Below are 22,481 nucleotides of genomic sequence, written 5' to 3'. Positions count from 1 at the left end.
GCATGTGTTTACATATATGAAGAAAAAAAAAATCCTATTGGGAAATGTATACGGAAAGTTTTAATTAAAATTTCAATTCAAATCGTGCGAGTAGATTTAGAAGTGATCTCATATTCGAAGAGAAACTCTCTCTCTCTTTTTTTCTTTCGTTCTCGTCGAAATAATACTCGTAAAACGACTAGAAGGGGCCCATTAAATGTGCAAAAAGCGAATTAAATGAAATAACCAGCCTCCAATTTTCACGGTACTCTTAACGACACCGGAGAGTGCTCGTTGCCTTTAAAACGTAGCGTAACTTTGCAAAGAGAAACCTACGAGGCAAAAGATACACGGAAGAAGAAGAAGAAGAAGAAGGAGAAGAAGTGAAAGAAGATTCGATGTCCTAAAGAAAACTTTCTAATCGCAAATGTAAAGCTTTTTCTCTCCCAATCTTCTACCTTCCCCCTTCTCAATCCCTATCATTTATCTCTCTTTTTCGAGTGGTAGCAATTCGTAAACAGGAAAATCGTCGTAAGAAATCGTCGATCCGCGTATATAGTACGTTTGTTTATTTTCTTCCTTAGGCCCTTTCTCCCTTTCCCTTCCCTTTTCTTTTTACTTTTTTCTTCTTCTTGCATCTACCCTTTCCTTCCTTTTTATTTCTTCAAGAGTGTTTCCCAACGACGATGTCTGCCAGCCGAATGAAAAACGAGCGGTTGCTTCTCCAAGAGCGAAAGGAACGTTTTGCTTTTTTTTTGTTAGGTCTCTTTAAAACCGCAATGAAGTTCACGAAGAAGGAGAAACGAAAAAAAGTCTTTCTTTTTGCTACCACTTGCAATTACGTTCCTCCCCACCCTTGTTTTTTCCTTCTCCCTCTTTCTCTTTTTCGATGGCGTTTCACATTTCTGATTGTAAGTGGAAAATGAAATAAAATCAAAGAACCAGAAAGTGAGCGTGAGAAAACAAAATTAGATCCAAATATTTTATATATATATATACATATACATTTCTGTCAGGACTAACAAGTATAATACAAATAATTTATTCTTAAAGGAAACTAATATTCATCCTTTCATCGTCTTCAACGATTTCCCATGAAACGAAAAGAGATTTGTTTGGGTGCTGTCTTTGAAGGCTATTATCTGAGTGCCGTTCCTAGCATAGAACGAAGTTCAAAGTTTAAACGTGCCAAAGATAGTTGGCTCGTTCTCCAAATTCTCTTTTACTCAGCTTCTTTAGTCAGAGGTATTCAAATACGATGGCCCCTATTATTTTTTTTTCTTTGTGGTGTCTAAGTATTCTAAAGCGAATATGTATTTATAACATACATATATATATATATATATATATATAATATACAAATATATATAGATATGTATGTCATTCCTTGAACATTCCAACAAGTTTGTTAACTGTTTAAGTATTTTAAGAAAATGTTTGTAAATTAACTACGAATAGTGAAGAAAAAAAGGGATTTAAATGATTCCTATAGAAACATAAACAACACCGTCCGATCGATAGATCCTAAAATCTGTTTCAGAAGATTAAAGAAATATGAAATTCGGAAGACCTTCGGTGAAAATCTAAATAACAAGGATGATATAGTTGGACTCGTCGGCTAGATGCATAATCAGGGCGGGAAAAGTATAAAATCGGTCTTTCTCTCTCACCTGGGAGAGTAATTTCGGCAAGAGATGCGCGTGCGCATGATTGCCATGACCAGAGCTGGCTCTCTGTTGCTGTTGCTGTGTCGTTGTCGTAGCTGCTGTCGTAGCTGCTGCTGCTGCTGTTGCTGTTGCTGTTCCTCCAGCTGGTTGTTGGCTAACCTCCGATCTAGGATCATTCTTCCAACGCAGTACTCCCATCATAACCGTGCTTCTTGTCCTTCTCCTCCTCCTCTCTTTCTCACTCTCTCTTTTCCTCCCCTCCTCGTTACCTCTCTCGAATGCGCCCTTCGATCTCGACGAACGAACCCAACCTGACGTTGTTGAGTTCGCTGCCGCCACTAAAGCCGTTCCTGCCGTGTTGGTGTTGTTTTCTTGACTCGAGATTCTCAACTTACCTTAAACTATTCCGAAGGGAATAAGAGAAGACACGGGGATACTCGACTGGAAGTAATAGTTTAGCGTAGTGGAAGAATGTCTCTACTCTTTTTGAATTCTCTTGCAGTTTCTTTGCCTTTCTCTTTCTATTCCTCTTTCCTTGAAATACAGGAGGATCGTGCTCCTTTCTCTCTTTCCTTTTTCTCTCTTTCCCTCTACTCACAGTCCCTCTATTTTTCTTTCTATTTGTTATCTATTATCTCTCTCTTTCTCGTTCTCTTCTCGGAATGCTGGAGAGATCTGAGAAGGACGTTAGCCTTATTGGGACGATAAGAGGAACTACTAACGACAAGTACTACTACTACGAGTTACGAGGATCGAGACTCGAAGACGCACCAATGTCTGACGATCTCTTCGTCCGTCGATGAACGGCAACTGCCAGGTTCTGCCAGGACATCGCGAGAGTGTCCTATTCTCGAACGACACGCGCGAACAGACGTGGACCGAGGTGTATATAAGGATATATTGTTCCAATAATATCACTAAAAAAAACACCAACACACTAGAAAAACAACTTGTATAGTCTTCACTTATCTCTTCCTTACTCTTTTTCTCTCTCTTTCTCTGTTTCTCTGCTGCTTTCAGTCTTTCAGGGTCTTTTTACACCAAAGCAGCGAGGTCAGAATAGAAAGTGTGTTTACTCGTGAGTATGTTTAACGTCGTGGCCGGATCCAAATGGATCACACGAAGTTTACCGTCGAACGTCACTGCGTCAACTACTCGTGCGAACGCGCGGTACGAGCCGACTACCGTCGAGTTCGAGACGTTTCTCCTTTCTGCACCCCGCCACCACAACCGTAGCGGCGCTACCACCGTTCTTTCACCCTCCCTCCCTCTTCAACCCCGCTCTTCCACTCCCTTAAACTTCTTCGATGCACCATGGAACAAACGTTGCCATGGTCGCCGATCGCGCGTTCGCGACCTCCTTCTTCTTCTTCTTCCTCCTTCTTCGTCTTCGTCTTCGTCTTCTTATTCTTCTTTCTCTTTCCATGGGAATTTTTTTCGATAACGATCGCCAATTAAAACGAATAACCCACAACTATATCTTTCTTTTTTCTTTCTCTTTCTTTTTCTCTCTTTTTCTCTCTCTCTCCTTCCCTCCACTCTTTTACATTTTGTATAGTTGCTCTTTACACGAATCTCAAAATTAACCGCCAATATACTCGAATCTCGAACATCGGTCGCCAGCCATTACGTTTGGTCATTCGAGATGGCGGGAATATTTGAATTTTAGATTATTATTATAGTGTATTATAATTATACCGTATATATATATGGCATTTTACGAGTTGATTTACAAAATTGAAATATTACATATTTTCTTTTTACAAGTATTTGAAAATTAAGCTTGTACTTTAAAAAAAAAAAACACTATAACTGAAGATTCATATTATCTTCAATTGAAAAAGAACATTTTGTAATTCTATCAAATAAATTAATATTGATTTTTTTCGTTTCTCGTTAAACGTATTTACTATAACTAATTATAATTAAAAGAACGTTTAAATGAAATGAACAATTCGTTTATATCGGTCACAGTAAAAAAGAGTTCACGAAAATGTATCAAGAGTTTTAATGAATGACCGCTTGAGTTCTTTAGGTCGAAGATAACGACAGGTAATAGAAGAAGAGAAGAGGGAGAACGGGATCCGGGTTACTTTAGTGTTTCTATACAATACGTTTGTATATACGTGCATAGACAACACAACCAATGACTACTACGAGAACGACGACGACAACAACGACGAAGCTAGCTCACAGGAGAGCGGATGTCGTTTCTTGCTCGACTTATTTCATTCTCCGGTACGTCGAGAGTCTTCCTTCCCGTTCCTTTGTGTCCACCTCCTTTTATTATTTTACACAACTTCCTGCGTCCGAAAACATCGATGGTTTAACCGAGAACAGGCAATTTTTCCACCGTAACGAACTCTTACGCGTGTATGCGCGCGCGCGCGCGCACCTTTATATGCATGTGTTTTGCGTTAGATCACCTTTCCCTTCCCTTTTTCCTTTCCTTCTTATTCTGCTTTGTTCGCTTCTCTTGGCTTTCGCAAAAGGTTAATCTTGTTTCTACCTAATGATCGCTATCTTCACTCGGTGTATTAACTTGTATCTTCGGTAATTTACGAAACGTCGTCGGTTGTCCATTAAAACGACAAGTGGTACGACCAGGTAGAAACTTTCTTTAATTTTTCCTTACTCCATTTCTTTTTTTTCTTATTATTCAACTTCGTATGCAAACGCAGCAAATTACTTTCTTTTTCTTTTTCTTTTTTATTGAAATTACTATGTAAATTTACTTTTACTTTACTTCTCATACTTCATTAATTTCCATTAATTAATAATTAAAAATATTATTTTTCTGATTAATATTTAAAATAATAATTTACAAACAAATTTATTATTTATGTAAAGCAAATAATCTTTCACTCTCTCTCCCTTTCGGTAAATTTTCTTTTACAGTAGTAAATTTATAGAATAAGAACAACGAACGAGGGAAACTCGTAGCTTGTGCTATCGAAATTACCATCATGGTGGATTAACCGTCTCCTATCGATATTTCTACGTACGTTACGCTCAGAGTTTGTTTGTTTCAGCGGAATTTAAGCTTAGAGATAACAACCGAAAGAGCAGCTGCACACCAACTCTGGCACCCTGTCGCGAGCGTTTATATTACTATCGAGAATATATATACATGTATTATGCTTGCAGGACATGCATCATGCATCGATATCTTTCGTAACGACGGACCAGACAACTATAAATTGCCGTTCCGATATCAAATTTAATTCCACCTCTTTATCTTACAAAATCGAGCTGTACTTTTTTCGTTATCAAGAATAAATAAAAATATAAAAAGTCGCTTGATATCGACAAAATGAGAGAGAAGAATGCTTTTCTGTTAAATAAATTAATTATTGCGAGGATATTTTTTGAGCAAGAGATTACACATTTGCATGCTGCAGTAAATGTTATATTAAATATTAGGAGTAATAATAAATAAATTGGGAAAGAGGTCCTACTTCGTTAACAGTCGCGGTACGAATGTCTTTCAAGTTCATATGAATTGAATGTGTTTACGTGAACGGTTCTGCGAAGTCAGTCGGTCAAAAACATTCAGTAACGTATTTGTTTATATTTCTACAGCTCGGTTTCGCATTTGTAAATACATGACATCCCTTTTGCAACACATCATGATTATTAAAAAGAGAGAGAGAGAGAAAAAGAAACCAACGGATACACGCGATAATTTCAAGCTGATTTTATGCCGAGAAAGAAAAGAACTTATGGGAGTTAGTTTTTTTTGTTAACCATGACCGTCTACCATAATGAGATCTACGATCTTCATGGGCACTGAGCAGAAGACAACGAATCTCTGAAAATCTTTCGTTTTGACCGTTCGGTTAAAGCCATAGCATGACGGTTGACCGTGGCAGTTCAAGCGGCACTTCCGGCGAGCTTACCTGCCCGACCGGAAGTGGCTTCCCTCTCTCCCTTACATCCTGAGGTTCGTTTGTGCATCATCTCGCATTATTTTACATACCATCGTATATGGTTTCGAAATGTTGCCTTGTGGGTTTCCGTTTCCGTAGTTATACCAAATAAAATAATCACAAAATTATATGGGAAATCTCCGAAAGACATATATTATATTATATCAACGTACTAATTTTATAAATTGTTTAGAACAAAAAAAAAGAAGAAAAATAAACATAATATGTTAATTAAAACGATGATAAATTATTATTATAAACTTTGTTATTTACGATTGAAATAATCTTAAGAAGAATTTTTTTCGAAATTAAAAGATAATCACGATCTATGTTAAAGATAACTCAACGGATATAGTACATGATGAAAATACCTACTTTAACATCGTTCGAAAAATGTATTTACGTTTTTATCACGACAGTAGATAAATATAATTACTTCTTTATCGACACAACTCTCTACGATCGATAAAAACTGTTACCAAAGAAATCTACTTACCGACATCAGTACTGATGTTGGTACAGAAAAAACCTGCATTATCGACGGTGGTACGAATAATTTTATGTATTACTTTCGAACTGTTCAGAATTGATGCATTCATTTCGAAAGTATTATTCACATATGATAGAATTAGTTGTATAAGATAAAAAGCTAATAATCGTAAATTAACTTTCTCATATATAATATGTAATTTAAACATAAATCTTATAGCGATACGTAATATATCGTTTCGTGCTTCACGTCCATAAGTTACGAAACATTGTTTTATTCCTAACTTCCATCTGTTACACATATGAGCGATTAGAGAACTGTACAAGAAATTTGCACGAACCAATGCAAAATATTTTCCCATAGGAATAAACGTATCGCATGTGCTTGCCAGATGATGACGACGACGATTCGTATTTGGATAGATAATGCGTACGATGAGAGTCATCGATAAGAAATTGGGAGGATGCAGATTTTTTTAATCGGATGAGAAAAAACAGAATAGTATTATACTGGATACACAATTCCATCTCCCGTCGTCCCTTTACATTCGTATCAAAATAATCGTACGATTAATCAAGATCAACCAGATGGATCTAATCTATCTAATTCTTTCATTCTAGTTTCCCAATGGTGAAACGCACACAAACGACACGCGTGAAACGTTAAACGAATTCGCGTTAGAAGGTTCAGTTTATTATCATTTATACAATCGTAATCGACAATCCTTTTCATCGTTCTCGTCGAAGAACCATGGTAATTTTTTTTGTCGAATCATCTAGCTTAGAAATTCAAGAGGGTCAATACAAAATAGGAACCACTCGTTGCGGCTTAATCGATTATTATTAGTCTCCGACAATGGAGCAAACCGAAATGCGAGAGTAGTAAACGTTGATAGAAAAGTGCGAAAGAATTACTTTATTTCGAAAAGGACCCTCTTTAGCGAATGACTCTCATAATTTTTCCCCTTTATATTCCCAAAGGATAAACCGAAAGCTTTTGAGAGACGCCATGTTGACAGTTTTACGGATTCGTACGACGCTTGGTAAAACGATTGTTTTTGAAAGCTTTCTCCTTTTATTATTTATTTCTTTCTCTCTTTTTCTGCCTGTCTTTTTCGTTAAATTATTCTACTACTACTATTACTATTATTACTATAGTTGTTGCTATTTTCCATCATCCATCTTTCGTAAACCATTCTCTTAAAAACGTTCTTAGAAATAGAATATTTTAGTGGAACACATAAGCCACTTTGATCTTGAATAATCGAAATAATATTTTATTCTCCATAGGGAAATCATTCATTTTTCACTCGAATATGTTAAATGTTCTTTCTTTCGACACAACCAATACCTTTCCAAACGAATCAATAAAGATTTTTATCGAAACGTTTTTATCATACCGGACGTTCCTTTCTCTTTTTATTCAAATTAAGACGATAAAATGGAGAATCGATTAACCCTTTTACGGTCCGAGTTATTTTTGCTGTTTCATTTACAGCTTGCTTGCACCGAGTTGGCGTTATTTTAATATTCTAGTAGCTAATTAAATATTTATATTAAACACCAATCTTACCAAAAGAGTATATATATTTTTATTCATATTATAATTAATTAAATGATTGACTTTTAACAGAAAATCATATTTTTTACATTTAAATGCATTTAATAATTACTTTGATATCGACTTGATTAATAATTAAAACAATTTTTTTGGTAAACAAATTATTTATAATTATAAATATAATTTCAAATGAAGAAAAGTAATAACGTGGATTACAGAATTTATTGTAGATCTGAACTAATTAGTTGACTACACGTGATACGTTTAGTGTTAATCTTTTTGATACTTAAAAGTTGAAATATAGTATCCACGACTTTTGTCGTGAATATTTTTGATAAGATATTTTAAATAATATTTTTTTTATAATATAAAATAATACTACTGCAAAGATATAGGAAAAGTTATTTCTTGATGATACATAGAAAAAAGATAAATTTGGAGAAGAATTAAAGCATTTGCATTATCGAGCTAGATTCGTTCATATGTAACTTTTGATGAAGTGTGATGTGACATTGAATGAACGAAATGTCACGTAAGATTTCAAAGAGTTAAAAAAACAGTAGCATATCTTTAAAACGACAGAAGCTCGTTTTTACTTCGTAAATGCAAGAAATTAGATATCAACGAAGGAAGGAAACGTGTATTTCAAAGATACGGGCACCGGTATAGCGTCATTTCTAAATTGCCTTTAAAACATTCTTTAGTTAAAACGTCATCGTCGTTTAACTTTAACTTTCCCTCTCTCTCTCTCTCTCTCTCTCTCTCTCTCTCTCACACTCGCTTAAAAACAAATAAAAGAAAGCAAGAAAAAAAGAAAAAAAAATGAAAGGAAAAAAGAACGAAAGAACAAACAAAAACGTAATGGTTGAAATAATTTGACATTCCCGATTATTTCGATTTCGAAGAAAGAATTTAATTTTACTTACCTGAGAGAAATATGGCGGCAATACGCATCGTTGATCGTCCAATCGAGAACTTTGAACTCTTTCCAACATTCAAAAAAGATCTTGCGTGGTAGTAGCCTGCGAATAATAAAATTGTACGATGCTGTTTGCGAAGCTTCAGAGAAAAATAAAAGGATAAGAAAAAAAAGAATATATACATATATTAAAAAAGAAAAAAAAAAAGGAAAAAATTAAGAAAGAAAGAACACGTTGGGACTTACTTTTATCTTATCCTGATTGGTGCCATGGACGTCTTGCCTTTCATCTTCTACAGCGCTCCTCCGAGATTCGGACGCGCAATATACGGACTGTTCGAGCTGCTGCCTCCTGCGAATACAAATCAAATTGATTCACCTAACCCGATATTCACGTGATTGTTAAATCCTCATAGTATGTTACATATATAACTCTTAGGATTTTGCTTTTCTTCGTTTAAAGTGAAACCTTTGATAAAGTAGTTAAAGTTTTCTTACACATGTGTGTTGTAGATGATACCGATTATTATATATGGAAATCTAATGCGATTAACTTTATTATGCAAAATTATATATTATAATAACGATTTGCACAATTTTATATATTATTATTGACCATGATCGATCACTAATATGTTAAAGCGAAATATATTGACCGGCTATTATATGCACAAACGTAATGAGGATGCAAGTGATGATATTAATAATTTAATTATAATATTAATAATACCGGAAAATTAATAATAGTCAAATTCAAGTAAACACTATCAAATTTAATTATTTTTATATATATATATATATATGATTAAATAATAAATTTAAATTATATTAATTAATATTATAATAACGATTTGTGCAATTTAATATTTCAATAACTGAATATAAGTTTCTTGCATATAATAATACGAGTGTTATCGTGAACAGTTAATAAGATTTTAGAATTGATTGTAAGTATAAAGTATTCGAATAATTGGTCACGTGACACTAACCAGAAGAAGAAGAAGAAGAAGAAAGAAAAAAAAGTTTGTTCTCTAGATGATGAAGAGGGTAGCAGATGGAGACAAGAGTAGCTCGAAAAGTCGTTAAATTGTTGGTAAAATGATTCTTAAGTTTTTCTGCATATAATAACACGAGTGTTATCGTGGAACAGTTAATAGATTTTAGAATTGATTGTAAGTATAAAGTATTCGAATAATTGGTCACGTGACACTAACCATAAGAAGAAGAAGAAGAAGAAGAAGAAAAAAAGTTTGTTCTCTAGATGATGAGGGGTAGCAGATGCGTTACATCTGCCGACACAGCTGTAAATTTTTCGACTTATGGCGATGACCTATGTCTTCTTTTTCTCTCTCTTTTCGTCTCCACCTTGTCTTGTTTTTTCTTTTACAAAAGGAGAAGAAAATAATAGGTACATTGTAACGTCTCCGAATCATGCAACTCATCTCATTTTGTTAGCCGGTTATAACCGAGTACCGATCGATCGGATCGGATCGTATCGTATCGTATCGTATCGTATCGCATCGTCGTTCGATCGAACTTCGCAAATAAATTACTCTTCCCCCGTAACCCGTCCCTTTATCACTCTCTCTCTCTCTCTCTCTCTCTTTCTATACATATATATATTCCTCTTTCTCTTTCTCTCTGCTGGTCTTTTGCTCTCTCAGTGAAGTAATATGTAAGAGGAGAAACATGGAAGCACCGAGGTAATTCGATCGGCCCTTCTCCACCTCCGATAATAACGCAAGCTTTTTCCTATTTGTAATTTTCCTTATTTTCTTAAGTAGTCTTACTCCGAAGATCGGAAAAAGAAATATGACGTAGTTAAGTGAATATAATCTTAGGTACGCGTAAGTAAGAATAGGTATTTATTTATTAATCGTTTTGGAGATTAAAAAAAGGAAAAGAAAAGAAAATTCAATAAAAATGATTTATAACCGATCATTGGCAAATATTTCGATTAAAAAATATCGATAAGTAGATACGTGTACTATTTATATTTACATTTTTGTAAAATAATTATTAGATCGAGTCAAAAGTTGTTCAATTTTCAAAATCAATTTGTACAATTTACAATAAATTTTATTTTACATTCCTATTACTCTATTATGATTTGTAAAACAGAATGAATTGTATACAACTTGTCGGTAAAATATAACAAAATAAAAAGTATTGCGTGTGTGTGCGTGTGTGTGTGTAACATTATAAAGAAAAAGAAAAACAAAAATGTAGAATTTTTGAGTAAAATCTAATCTACAAATCATCCATTGACCAATCTAATCATTCTATTGTTCCAACGATCAGAATAATAGGATAACCATAAATAATTTAAAGAGACAAAACGATGAAGAAAATGAAGCGTGCGATCGAATATAACCGTATGCGATATTGCGAAAGATACGTTTCAATGAGAAAGCGAGAAAGCGGGACTAACTGGCCACGGCCGCGGCCGCGGCTGTTCTGGTCTTTCTATCTCAACATGGCAAATCGAAAACGGATCGCGATCTTTCCATCAGCGCCATTTGTCCTCGTATCTGTCGATAATAGCCGCCCCATGCCGTTTCTACGAGAATACCATAAACAGGACTACGTTACTAACTTTATACTTAACACTAAACGTACCGTGACCAGTTTTTAATTTAAAACGACAATTTTCTATTCAATGTTATTGCTCTCCCTTTCTTTATTTTACTTTATGATTATTATTATATAATTATAAATATTGTTTTATTTTTTTTCATTTCAGTTATTACTATTGATTGTCTATTATTCGAATTTAGTAAAAAAATATATATATTTTGGTAAAAGTAGATAAATAGTTGATAGGTTTAATGCTAAGCATAACAAATTTTATTGCACATTCTATATTTTATTTTATTTTATTTTATATGTATTAATGATGTAGTTATACTGTCAAATTAATAAATACAATATTTATCTTTTGGTCAAAATGAAACGGTGGAATTATTATATTTTATGAAAAATATTATAATGTATAATTGTTAATGTTATGTTTATTCAATGTATACAATAACAATAATTTCGATCCTATTTATTAGCCAATATAATTCATACACATATACAAAAAATAATGAGGTAATTATGTTGTCAAATTAAGGAATAAAAGATCATCGGACTGACTCTAGAAATTTAGACCTCTTTCATTTTCATTGCTACCTATACACACTTTTAACTTTTTATTTTTACTGCTAACCCTTACTAAATTTCCAACCCTAACTATGTTACTCATTCTACTTCCAAGGTATTTCACCCTATCCGACCTCAGAGTAGTTTGATTAGAATGAATTAATTTGTTCAATTTGCTTGTATATTCGGCTGAAAATAATATCTTGAAACGATTATACTATCCTTTCGAATTCAATTATCGGCTAAATATGATCTAATTTTTCGAATAATTTGTTTGACAATTTGATTAAAGAAAAACTGAGATGGTTCAAAGAATAAATTTATATCTTATCCAGTCTTATATACATCTTATATACAGAGTATCCTAAAATATCACAAAAAGAACAATGAAAAATTAATTTCAGTTTAGAAATAAAATTACAATATTTTCGTATTCATTCTAAAACACGAATTTTAAAAAAGTATGGACTCGCACAGTCACTATTTCAAATACTTGACAATAAAAATTTATAGTTTTTAGTTCGGTAAAATGACTTTGAGGATATCCCGTATATGTATGTGATATGTGTATTTCAAAATATAAACCTCAAGTTACAGTGTTGTTAAAAAAGTACGGGTCCACAATTTTGTCACTCCAAATAATTGTAAAAAAAATTTACAATTTTTCAGTTCAGTAAAACGATTTTTAGGATACCTTGTATACAAGCACGATGTATGTGTATGTGTCTGTGTATATATATATATATATACACACCTTTCTCTTTTATCTATCTAGCGATTCTTTAATTTCCAAATGGATAGCAATCTCATAGCTAGCTCTCGTTTTATCGTTTAACCTATCGATAATCTCGCATTCTGTTCAGTCGTGAATCTTGTTAAGAACACCGACACGCCTAATATAAATTAGTTGATTTATATAAGAGGAGAAATGAAATAATAAAATAAAGAAATATTTCATTAGGACATGAAATTTAAATGATCTTCTTAACTTGGGAAATTCTTTAAATTGTTCGAGAAAAACATTGTGAATTACGAGAGACACTTTCGATTGGGTTGTTAACTATAGCTATTGATTAATACCCAGTATTATATCTCTACTCAATCGCCCTTTCTCGTGTCCTTACAAACACACAAACACACACACACATATATATATTCACAGATAAATTTATAAAACGAGTCTTAACAAATTTATGATTGTCGTTTGTCGAGACCAGTCGACCAATGAACAGTTCGTCTCGCAACGATGCTTTAAGGATTTTCTTCTAGCGTAAGTACATATACATATATATATATATATGTATGTACGTAAATGAAACTTGACGAGCGTAACAACTTTTCTACAAGAAATTCTTCTATATATGTATATTAGTATGATATCCGTTGGCGAATTGTTAAAAGTTTACCTCCTTAGTAGGTTAAGTTCGTATTCTCGACATTGTGTCATTATTTTCTTTTGGATAGAATCATTTATACCAAACTTGGTAGATTGTTATCAAAGTTTCTTCTTTTTTATTATCTTACTGAAACATGTTTTTTCAAAAGAGAGAGAGAGAGAGAGAAAGGAAAAGAGAAAATGAGATTGACTACAGTACGATAGAGTTTAAACAAAAAAAATGTAGGAAAAAACATATTCAAAAAAATGTATTTCAGATGAGGAAAAATATCTCGACGGTTTGTTTCAACGAAAAGATGAACGATGTTTCGTTCCCAGGATCGAGTTTCTATGTGTTACATATATACATATATACGTATATATATATATGCTCACACATAACTTTTCTAATGTACACATAGGATACATATGGATGGAAGTTCAGTTCCATGAAATAATGGTGGCCGCAGGCAATTAAACGAGTTAATTTAATAAGCGTCCGCGAACGGTCGAACGACTGGACTGGCCGGATACGAATAATGGGAACAGTCGAAAAATTGGCAGACTTTGCCTTTCTTTCTCATTCGCACTTTTTTCTTCTTTTTTTTATTTTCGATGAAACCTATCTCCGATAAAGTAACAAAAATATCCAAGCCAATTTCAGTGAAGTCCATCGACCTTTCTTCTTCTTTAACCGGAAGAACCTTTCAAAGTTCTAGATGCAAGTACCACTACACGATCCATCGGGGATGGTAAAGTACTTTTTTCAAATTATTATTTGAAGTTTCCGAAATTATAGAAAAACATATTTGGTATATATTTATATTTAATTTTTCTCTCTTATATTTTGTGTATTTTTATATTATTTATCAGTCATTTTTTGTCCGAAGGTTTCAAAATTAATACACAGGATAACACGCGTAGCTATAATTAGTACAATTATTAATAGAATTAGTAGATAAGTTGTAAATTGTTTAGTATTAACTAAAACGAAATTTTTATCTTTTTATTTTTAAATAAAAGTGTTTAATTAAAAAAAGAAAAAAATAATTGTTTATATGTTAGGTTTAAGATTTGTCAACTCATTAATGTATAATAAAAAATATCTCAAGTACATATATACATATATTTAATTTACTTTTATATATATAAAAGTAAAAAGCACATGTTTAAGTTATAAAAATAAGTTATCACATAGAAGATATCTTCAATATTCTTATTCGTATATACATCTATGTATATATAAAAGCACACAGACATATACTTATGTATCTTCAAATATTCAACCGCAAGGAAAGGAGACTTTTCCATATTTACTTCGATCCAACGCGTTGGTCGTCGTTTTCGTTGTCGTTGTCGTCTTTGGAAGAAGTTCGAAGACGACGACGACGATGACGACGATGGCGACGTTACATATCATACGACACGACGGATTTATTCATGCTAACATCGGGGCATTTGCTCTCGAAAATGGCACCGAACGTGTCGTGTTAAAACATGCTATTTCTATTCAAATTTATACGAAAGACCGATTAAGATTGCTGCTTGATTTTTTATACATACACGCAGGTATAGCTTAAATTATTGTAAATAGCCTATTAGATCTTCATTACTATTATTTTTCATTGCTATTATTACTAAGAAAAATATCCTTAAGAAGAAAATAACTTGCCATGCGGTTATAAACATTGTAAAAATGCATACACGTGTGAATTATTTAGTATACGCATGAAAGATTTTATGAAATACAATATTTTTGACGTCATCTTCATTATCATAATATTTCTTTTTATTTATCGACACTCAACCGTTCTATCCAAACACGTAACAGATCCAAAAACTAGAACACAATGGAATCAACAATGTTACCGCTTTTATGCTTCCATTAAAGCACTGATGAGCAGCCTGCGGCTCGCAGAAACGGTGCACTTCATTAAAACTGAAGTATAAAAATTTTAACGTTTGAATATGTCATTGCTTTGATGACGAACGACAAAAGAAAATATTGTATTAGGTGTCGCTGTTTCAAACACATCATTAAATCTATCTCGAAAATAATACAATTATATTCCAGAAATAATAATTGTTTTTAAATATTACATTCGTTTGTGATTAATACGAAATATTCAATTTTCAATTTTATACTGCGATACAAAGGTTGGCTCGTTATAAAAAGAAATAGAGAAAAAGCATAGAATAAAGTGTATGGTTGTGTTCGTAATTAAGGAATCATTAAATCGAAGGGTAGAAAGGTCAAGGTCGAAGAATAACGTATTAATGAATCAACTTTAACGAATCAACAAGAACACCCTTTTTTCCTTTCTTTTTTTAATGTTGATGATGGCACGTGATGGAAAAAATGGTTGGACAGATGCACCCAGACTGAAAAAAAAGAACAAAATAGATGGATAGAAAAAGGAAGAAGAGAGATACAGAAAGAAAGAAAGAAAGAAAGAGACAGAGAGAGAGAGAGAGAGAGAACACGTTCTCGTAGTGTCACGCATGAATATGTTAATAAGTTTTGAGCTGACGCGTTGTAATGCTTTGCCACCTTTACCGATGATTGATCATCGAGGTGACATTTTGTATTTGCATTCATTCTTCCCTCTTTCCGTATTACCCCTCTCCCCCTTCACTCCCGAAATTTCGTCTGAAACTGAAAGGGTCTTATACTGTCGTCTATAACGTAATTCCACCCTTCGATCTTCATCTCGATCTAGATCTCGATCTGAATCTCGATTTCGATATCGAGATCTCTCTTTTTCTCTATCTCGATCGACCGATCCATGGATCCTTAAGGTTAGTACGAGATTAAATGGTCGAGTAATAGGAGGCTTCTTTGCTTGTTCGATGATAAATGTTTTCCATTCTGAAGTCATGACGGCTTTATTATTCTACCGTGCAAGGCGGTTCCTCGTAATCGATATCGAATTAATAATGCATCCGTCGATGGAGGAATTGCTTTCGAAAGGATATTTCGTTACTACAAAGTACTCTTTTGCTGCTGTTGGTGCTGCTGCTACTACTAGTGCTTACCGATTCTCTCTTCCTCTTTCTCATTCTCGTTCTCGTTCTCGTTCTCGTTCTCGTTCTCTTTCTGATTCTCTTTCTTTATTTCTCCGATTATCTGTGCTTCATCGAGCGTAACCGTCCTTTGATATCCTAGAGGTAAACATCCACAGGATATGATCCATACGGCTCGGTGGACCGTTATTTTCTCGATTCGCTTAATGATTTCGAAATCCGTCGAGTACTATTGTAAAGAGAAATCATTTGCCTATATGTTTTCCTCCACCTCCTTCTTCCACTTCCTCTTACTCCACCTACTCCTCTTTCTGCAAGCTACTTTCTTTTATCTCGTTAAAATCGATTGATTTATTCATTCAAAATAACTATCCAATTGTATGGGTAATTATGATAGTGGACTAACTGTAAATTAAAAAATTCATATTTTTTTATTTTATAATATATAGAATTTTAAAATAAGTTCGTTGCCATAATTATTGGGATAATTATTTATCGTTGTTTAGAATTTAATTAAAAAAAAAAAAGAAAGATAATCGAAATTGTCGAAATTCTGAAATCGTTGGGAGATTTGATGAATTAATAAAAAAGGACAAAAGGGTGTAGGACACCCTGTATTCATATGTATGGCATGGTTCAATACGCTAATGTTGATGAGAGTATTATAACAATGGTACAGTTATCTGATATGATTTAAAATTGAATGAAAAAAGAAGAATTGATCGAAGTTTACAAAATCCTGGATTGTATTTAAAAATCGTTAGGATTTGATGTATTAATAAATAATTATTTCGCGTTTAATCGTGACGATATTTTCTTCTTTTTTTTTTGTATTCAATACTATGGTGATATGTTGACACTGGAGTTCGAAATATAATGTGTGTGTGTGTATATTATTTATTATATTTAATATTATATTATATATATACACACAAATACCATTGGTATGGTTCAATACGTCAATGTCGATAAGACAGGTAGGAGCAATTCTGATTTATGAATAGGAAATGTTCACGATGTAATAATGCTTCTCTGCATTTAGAGTGGCGATTTTCGAGCGCGTGTCTCTATCAAAAGATCTCTAGTGAAACGATTATTGTGAAACTTACTATACTAGGGACACCCACGTGACCTCGATCGACCTACTAAAAGAGGCTCTAGTGAAAATATAATTGAATGTATAATGTATTAATATATAAAGTATATTTATTATAGGTAAGTTAAAAAATTAAATTCTTTCGAAATAATAATATTCAGAAATTCTAATGAAAATAAATTAAATGTATAATGTATAAAAAATATATTTATTATAGGTAAATCGAAAAATTAAATCGTTTTCATGATAATAATATTCGAAAGCCACAATGAGAATATTGAATGTATAATATATTAACACGTTGACACGACCGTTAGTAAAAATACATAATTTAAGTAAATATAAAAAATAATTTTTTTATTATAAGGAAAATATATATTATATTTGGTCACACTTCGATAAGTTACATTGAAACACGGTAGACAAAGAAAATGTGAACTAAAATAGTTAGCACAATGTGTTTCCAGTTTTTTAGTGTAATTCTTTACTTTTAATTTCCCTAGCCTTTTTGAATTTTTTTCGTAGCACTTTTTGCAAAATCGTCGTACATTTCGCACACTTCCCGATCTTGTTTATAATTTGTGATAACGTCTTTTCTGTACGTAATTGTTTGATAAAATGTAATCTACAATATCAGAACATTGTACTAAATACTTTGCTAACTTCAAGAAGAAAATATAAAATAGAAAAATTTTAAGAAAATACCAAAAAATCCGTCGGAGGTTTTTCGAAGTGGTTTGTGACTATTATATAAATTGAGTAAATATAATATATTTTTTCGTGGAACTCGGTTCCTTTGGTCTTTGTATAGGTATTCTGCAAATAAAATCAATCATCACGGTCAGAAATTATTCGTTTTTATAAATTCCTCAATCATTTCCGTATTTAAAAGGATCAAATTATCATAAAATGGTCTACGGTGCCTCGGGGGTCACCGGTGACGTCGACATAAATAATGTATAAAACACAATTATACAACGCCGTTTATCAGTTGTAAAAAAAATTGTAATTAAATACGCATCCCATAATAGAAAATTCGTGTTGGGGTGGCACACAAATCATGTGAAAAGCGTGCGCCAGTCAACGTGTTAATATTAACATAAATATATAATATATTAATATTTAATATATAATATATCAAATATATATTTAATGTACACACACACATTATTTTAAGTAAAATTGCAAAATGAAATTATCCGTAATAATAATATTCGGTTCACGAAAATATTTGTTATTTAAATTCGAACGAAACTTCATCAATAATTAATCGAATTTACTGTTATTGAATTCATTATTTTATGCATATATAAAAAAAATGATGAAGAGTTAAATACGTATCCTTACAATATTCGTAATTTTCATCGGGCGAAAGTAACGTGATTAAATTAGCAGCAAGGAAAGAAGAGAACTAGGGAGAGATAGATAGATAGATAGATAGATAGATAGATAGACAGGCGGACAGACAGACGGATAAAAGAAGAGACGAATCTTGTCTCGATTCAATGAGACTACGACTTTGTTTACGAAGAAGACCGCAAAGAAAGCAATCGGATGGGAATTAATGTCAGTGGGTGCCTATAGTAATCAGACTGGATACATTGCCTTTTCCTGACTTTTTTATTCTCTCCCTCTCCCCCCCTCTCTCCTTCTCTCTCTCTTTTTCATTTTCTCTTGCTCGTTCGACACCGTATGTTTGGACAGAGGGTGTACCCCTGTGTGTGGAAAAAGAAAGAACCAAAGGAGGAGCCAGAAGGAGAGAGAGAAAAATAATAAACAGAGGCTCTTGTAATTTCGTGGGTTCGACCTTTTGTTCGAGGGGTTGACAACGACGTGATAGATGCGCAACTCCAGCGTGTAGCATATGTCGCTTCCTCTCTTTTTCGTTATGTATAAGTATTTATGTATATGTATTGCACGTATATAAGTATAATAACAAACTAATGTATGCACCCGTAGATTGATAAATTCGGTATATGTGCTGTAAATCTCGTTGATATCTTCCTTTTTTTTTAGTTACAATAAAACCAATTACAATTAATTAGATAATTCAAATAATTATTTGAAAAGATGACGGTTAGTCGATAGTAGAATACAAATTACTGACACGTTAATCGTATCATCGAGTCCTTCTTAATTGACTTTAGTCTGTATGAAGTCAACAACCGATACCTTCTTTTCAGTTTGAAGATACTCTCGAAATAACCTTTGACATTCCCCTAGACCACTCGAGAGAGAACCACTATCCCGGAGGTAGACAACAGACGGATAGACATAGACAGAGAGATAAACAGACACAGAGATGGACGTAGCAAAAAAAAAAAAGGAAAAAAACGAGACCATATTTCTTAGCTCATTAACATGATTATGCACGTTTAAGCATTGTGCATTGGTCATAACGTAGGGGGAGGGAGTTACACATGCTGGTGCGTTGACATTTGCATCCCTACAAAGAGAGCATTCACGCCTATATTTTTATTTCTTTTTCGCTCTCTCGCTCTCTCTCTCTCTCTCTCTTTTAAATTGAACAACCCAACCGTTTCGAGTACTCTACTAGCAGCATCCTGTCCATCGTCGTTTCTTCGGCCCCTCTCTTTTTCCTCCTCCACGTAAAATTTTATCGTGCAGTACACTCGATTTATCCATTGTTTGTTAGTTCCAAACGGGGGTTCCCTCATTGTACCCGAGTATCTGGAAAAATGTGGGAGGGTCGAAACGATCGTGACTGGGATACGAGATTAACGTTGGCACCCTCTTATTCTATCCACTCGTGATCGACATTTTTAACCCCATGCTAGACTGCCCAACTCCTTTACCAACTATAGTATTCTCTTTAAGGATCGTTCAAATACTCGGTTGATTTTTAAATCTATCTACGTGCATGCATTCTGTACGAGCTTGAAATAAATTTAACGGATAGTAAATGCATAATAGATTTTTTACACGAACTCATTGTATACGATTATTTGTACTAAAAATAATTATGTTCATCGGTATATTATAATGTATTTTTTTGTATTTCTATAATATTTGTTTCTTTAATTTAGATTTAACTTTTGTATCGGAGAAATAAATAAATAAAAATCATTAAGAAATTATATATCAAATATAAATTGTCGATAAGAAATAATATTTATAATTTATGTAATTTTAATCACACATTATCGATACCATTATATAAGTTTAATATTAATTACATCAAAATTAGAATACAAATGGTATAATATTTTAATTAGCATTTGTTAAAAAAAGAAATCGTATCACCTAAAGGAATTTAAGTAAAACAGATGACGAGGGGGGATAATGAAGTAAACTGTGCGTGTAAGCACGAGTATGAGAAATCGCACGCGTGTATCTACGATTTCGATTGGAGATAAGAGTGTAACATACACGATATATCAAGAATAAAAAGAATAGTGTGCGTATGAGTGGGTGTGGTGTATGAGTGTATCGAACACGCGACGACAGTGCATCTCGAGCAACAACATTTTTATCGCTTTTTACAACGATAAACACGTTTTAACGGCCCCGTCCATATGTCGAGCGAATGATTCAACAACGTTGTGAAGAAAGTGTCATCTATCCTGCCTATAATACCGGTGCTTAGAAGCTGTTAGATATGCTAATTTCTCATGCTAATTTCATTTTCTATGCGTGCCTTCAACCGATCTCTGAATACACACAAGAGTTTAACTTTCTCTCTCTTTCTCTCTCTTTCAACAGATCTGGAGTATCTATTATCTCGCATATGTTTCTTTTTTTTGAAAGATGATCCTTTATCGTTTTTATTTTTATCATAATTTTTCTTTTTAATTCTTTTTTCTTATTTCTTGTTTAAAAAAAAAAAAACGAAATGTCCTCGAATAAATTTCAACGAGAGAGATGCGTTAAATTAGAACAAACTTTTTATCCTTCCGGTGTTTAGATAAATCTTCGTAAAAAAGTGTTATCGCGTATAAAACGTATATACCCAGTTGAAACATTTTTTAATGAATCCAATTAAATTCTTCTTTGAAAAAGCTTAAAGAAATAGAGAAGAACGAAAGAAAGAATGAAGGAAGGAGAAAAAAAAGTAATAAAAAAGAGATAACAATCGAGGAGGAAGATGAAAATGATGAAAAACCCCGAGATGATACGAAAAGAGATGCGATTTCGACGGAACGTTTGTCGTTGCTTACACAGCGTTGATAATTCAGAATCGTCAAGTGTTTCTCTTTCTATCTCTTTCCTCCTTTTTCTAAAGAAGAAAGAGTAGTATAGTAGCAGTAATAGTAATAGCAGTAGCAGTGGTAATAGTACGAATGACTCACAAAGAATTCACCGCATTTGCACACCCCTTTTTTTCCTTCTCGTTTGGACTTTTAACGAGATAGAAAGACGATCGTGGATCTTTGTTCAACAACACCCATCCAGAATCGTTTAAAACTAAAACAGGGAAAGATGATATTTTTTCGACAATCATTTTGACAAACGATTGTACAAAAAAATACACGTACAACGATGATGATGATGATGATGATGAGATGATAACCACGATGAAAATAAAAATGATTATTTGAATATAATAAGATTGGACAATGGTCTATCTTCGTTGAAATCGCTTTGCGGTTGTACAATGTGAAGGAAAAAAAAAATGAGAAAAATCTAATAGAAGGACCGTTTATTCTCGTCTGACGAATAGGGAGCAACGATATACGTATGTGTCTTTCTCCCTCTCTCTTTTTCACTTGCACTCTAGACAAGATAAAAAAAGGTACATGCACAAAATGCATATACCGACGTATATAATATAATATAAAAGAAAATGCACACAGAGAGAGAGATAGCTGTTCGTAGTACTGAGGGGTATGTTGGTTCTCACCGCGGGGAGTGCATTTCTCTTTCTATTTCTTTTTCTTTCTCATTCTCTCTCTCTCTCTCTCCCCACTCTTCGAAGGGGCGAATACGCGTGAGTCACAAAGTACCCACTGTCCCGCATTCTCTCTTTTTCCTTCTCTCTTTCTCTTACTCGTCATCCCTACATGATCGAAAAGCACGCATTGTGGAACGTAATGACAGGGGATAGGGCTCGTGCACGCGGTCTACTCCGTCCATTATTATCGCGATTCCGCGTGCGACGGAATTGCGGTTACGGTGTACGACTCCATTCAGAAAGATTACGTGCTCGATAACGTCTGTTTGGTACAAACATTGACTCCCCGGGTCCGGTATAATAGGATTGATTTAATAAAGCGAATCTGCGATGCCTAACATATATATATATATACCTATTATTATTATATATATAATATTTTTTCT

General features: G+C 33.3%; 1 protein-coding gene and 1 long non-coding RNA gene across 2 annotated transcripts in view; both read right to left on the bottom strand.

Moving 5' to 3' along the window:
- LOC122517215 (rap1 GTPase-activating protein 1) overlaps positions 1–2,935 on the bottom strand; it is a 30,271-nt gene extending 27,336 nt beyond the window's left edge. The window contains exons 1-2 of the mRNA XM_043635654.1: positions 2,418–2,935; positions 1,650–2,321 (exon numbers count right to left, since the gene is read on the bottom strand). Of these exons, the coding sequence (XP_043491589.1) occupies positions 1,650–1,847 (198 nt within the window). The 5' untranslated portion in view covers positions 1,848–2,321; positions 2,418–2,935. The remainder of the gene's footprint in view (positions 1–1,649; positions 2,322–2,417) is intronic.
- A 1,608-nt stretch (positions 2,936–4,543) lies between these two features.
- On the bottom strand, positions 4,544–8,637 carry LOC122517001. Its single transcript, XR_006303711.1, has 2 exons — positions 8,552–8,637; positions 4,544–4,736 (listed from the first exon to the last, which is right to left on the bottom strand). It is a non-coding gene; the product is annotated as an uncharacterized LOC122517001 (long non-coding RNA).
- Between the last annotated feature and the right edge of the window lie 13,844 nt (positions 8,638–22,481).

This window comes from Polistes fuscatus, unplaced genomic scaffold, assembly GCF_010416935.1.
Source record: "Polistes fuscatus isolate 324 unplaced genomic scaffold, CU_Pfus_HIC Scaffold2, whole genome shotgun sequence".
Lineage (NCBI taxonomy): Eukaryota > Metazoa > Arthropoda > Insecta > Hymenoptera > Vespidae > Polistes > Polistes fuscatus.
The sequence above is the reverse complement of the archived record's forward strand: the minus strand, read 5'-3'. Positions and strand labels throughout refer to the sequence as shown.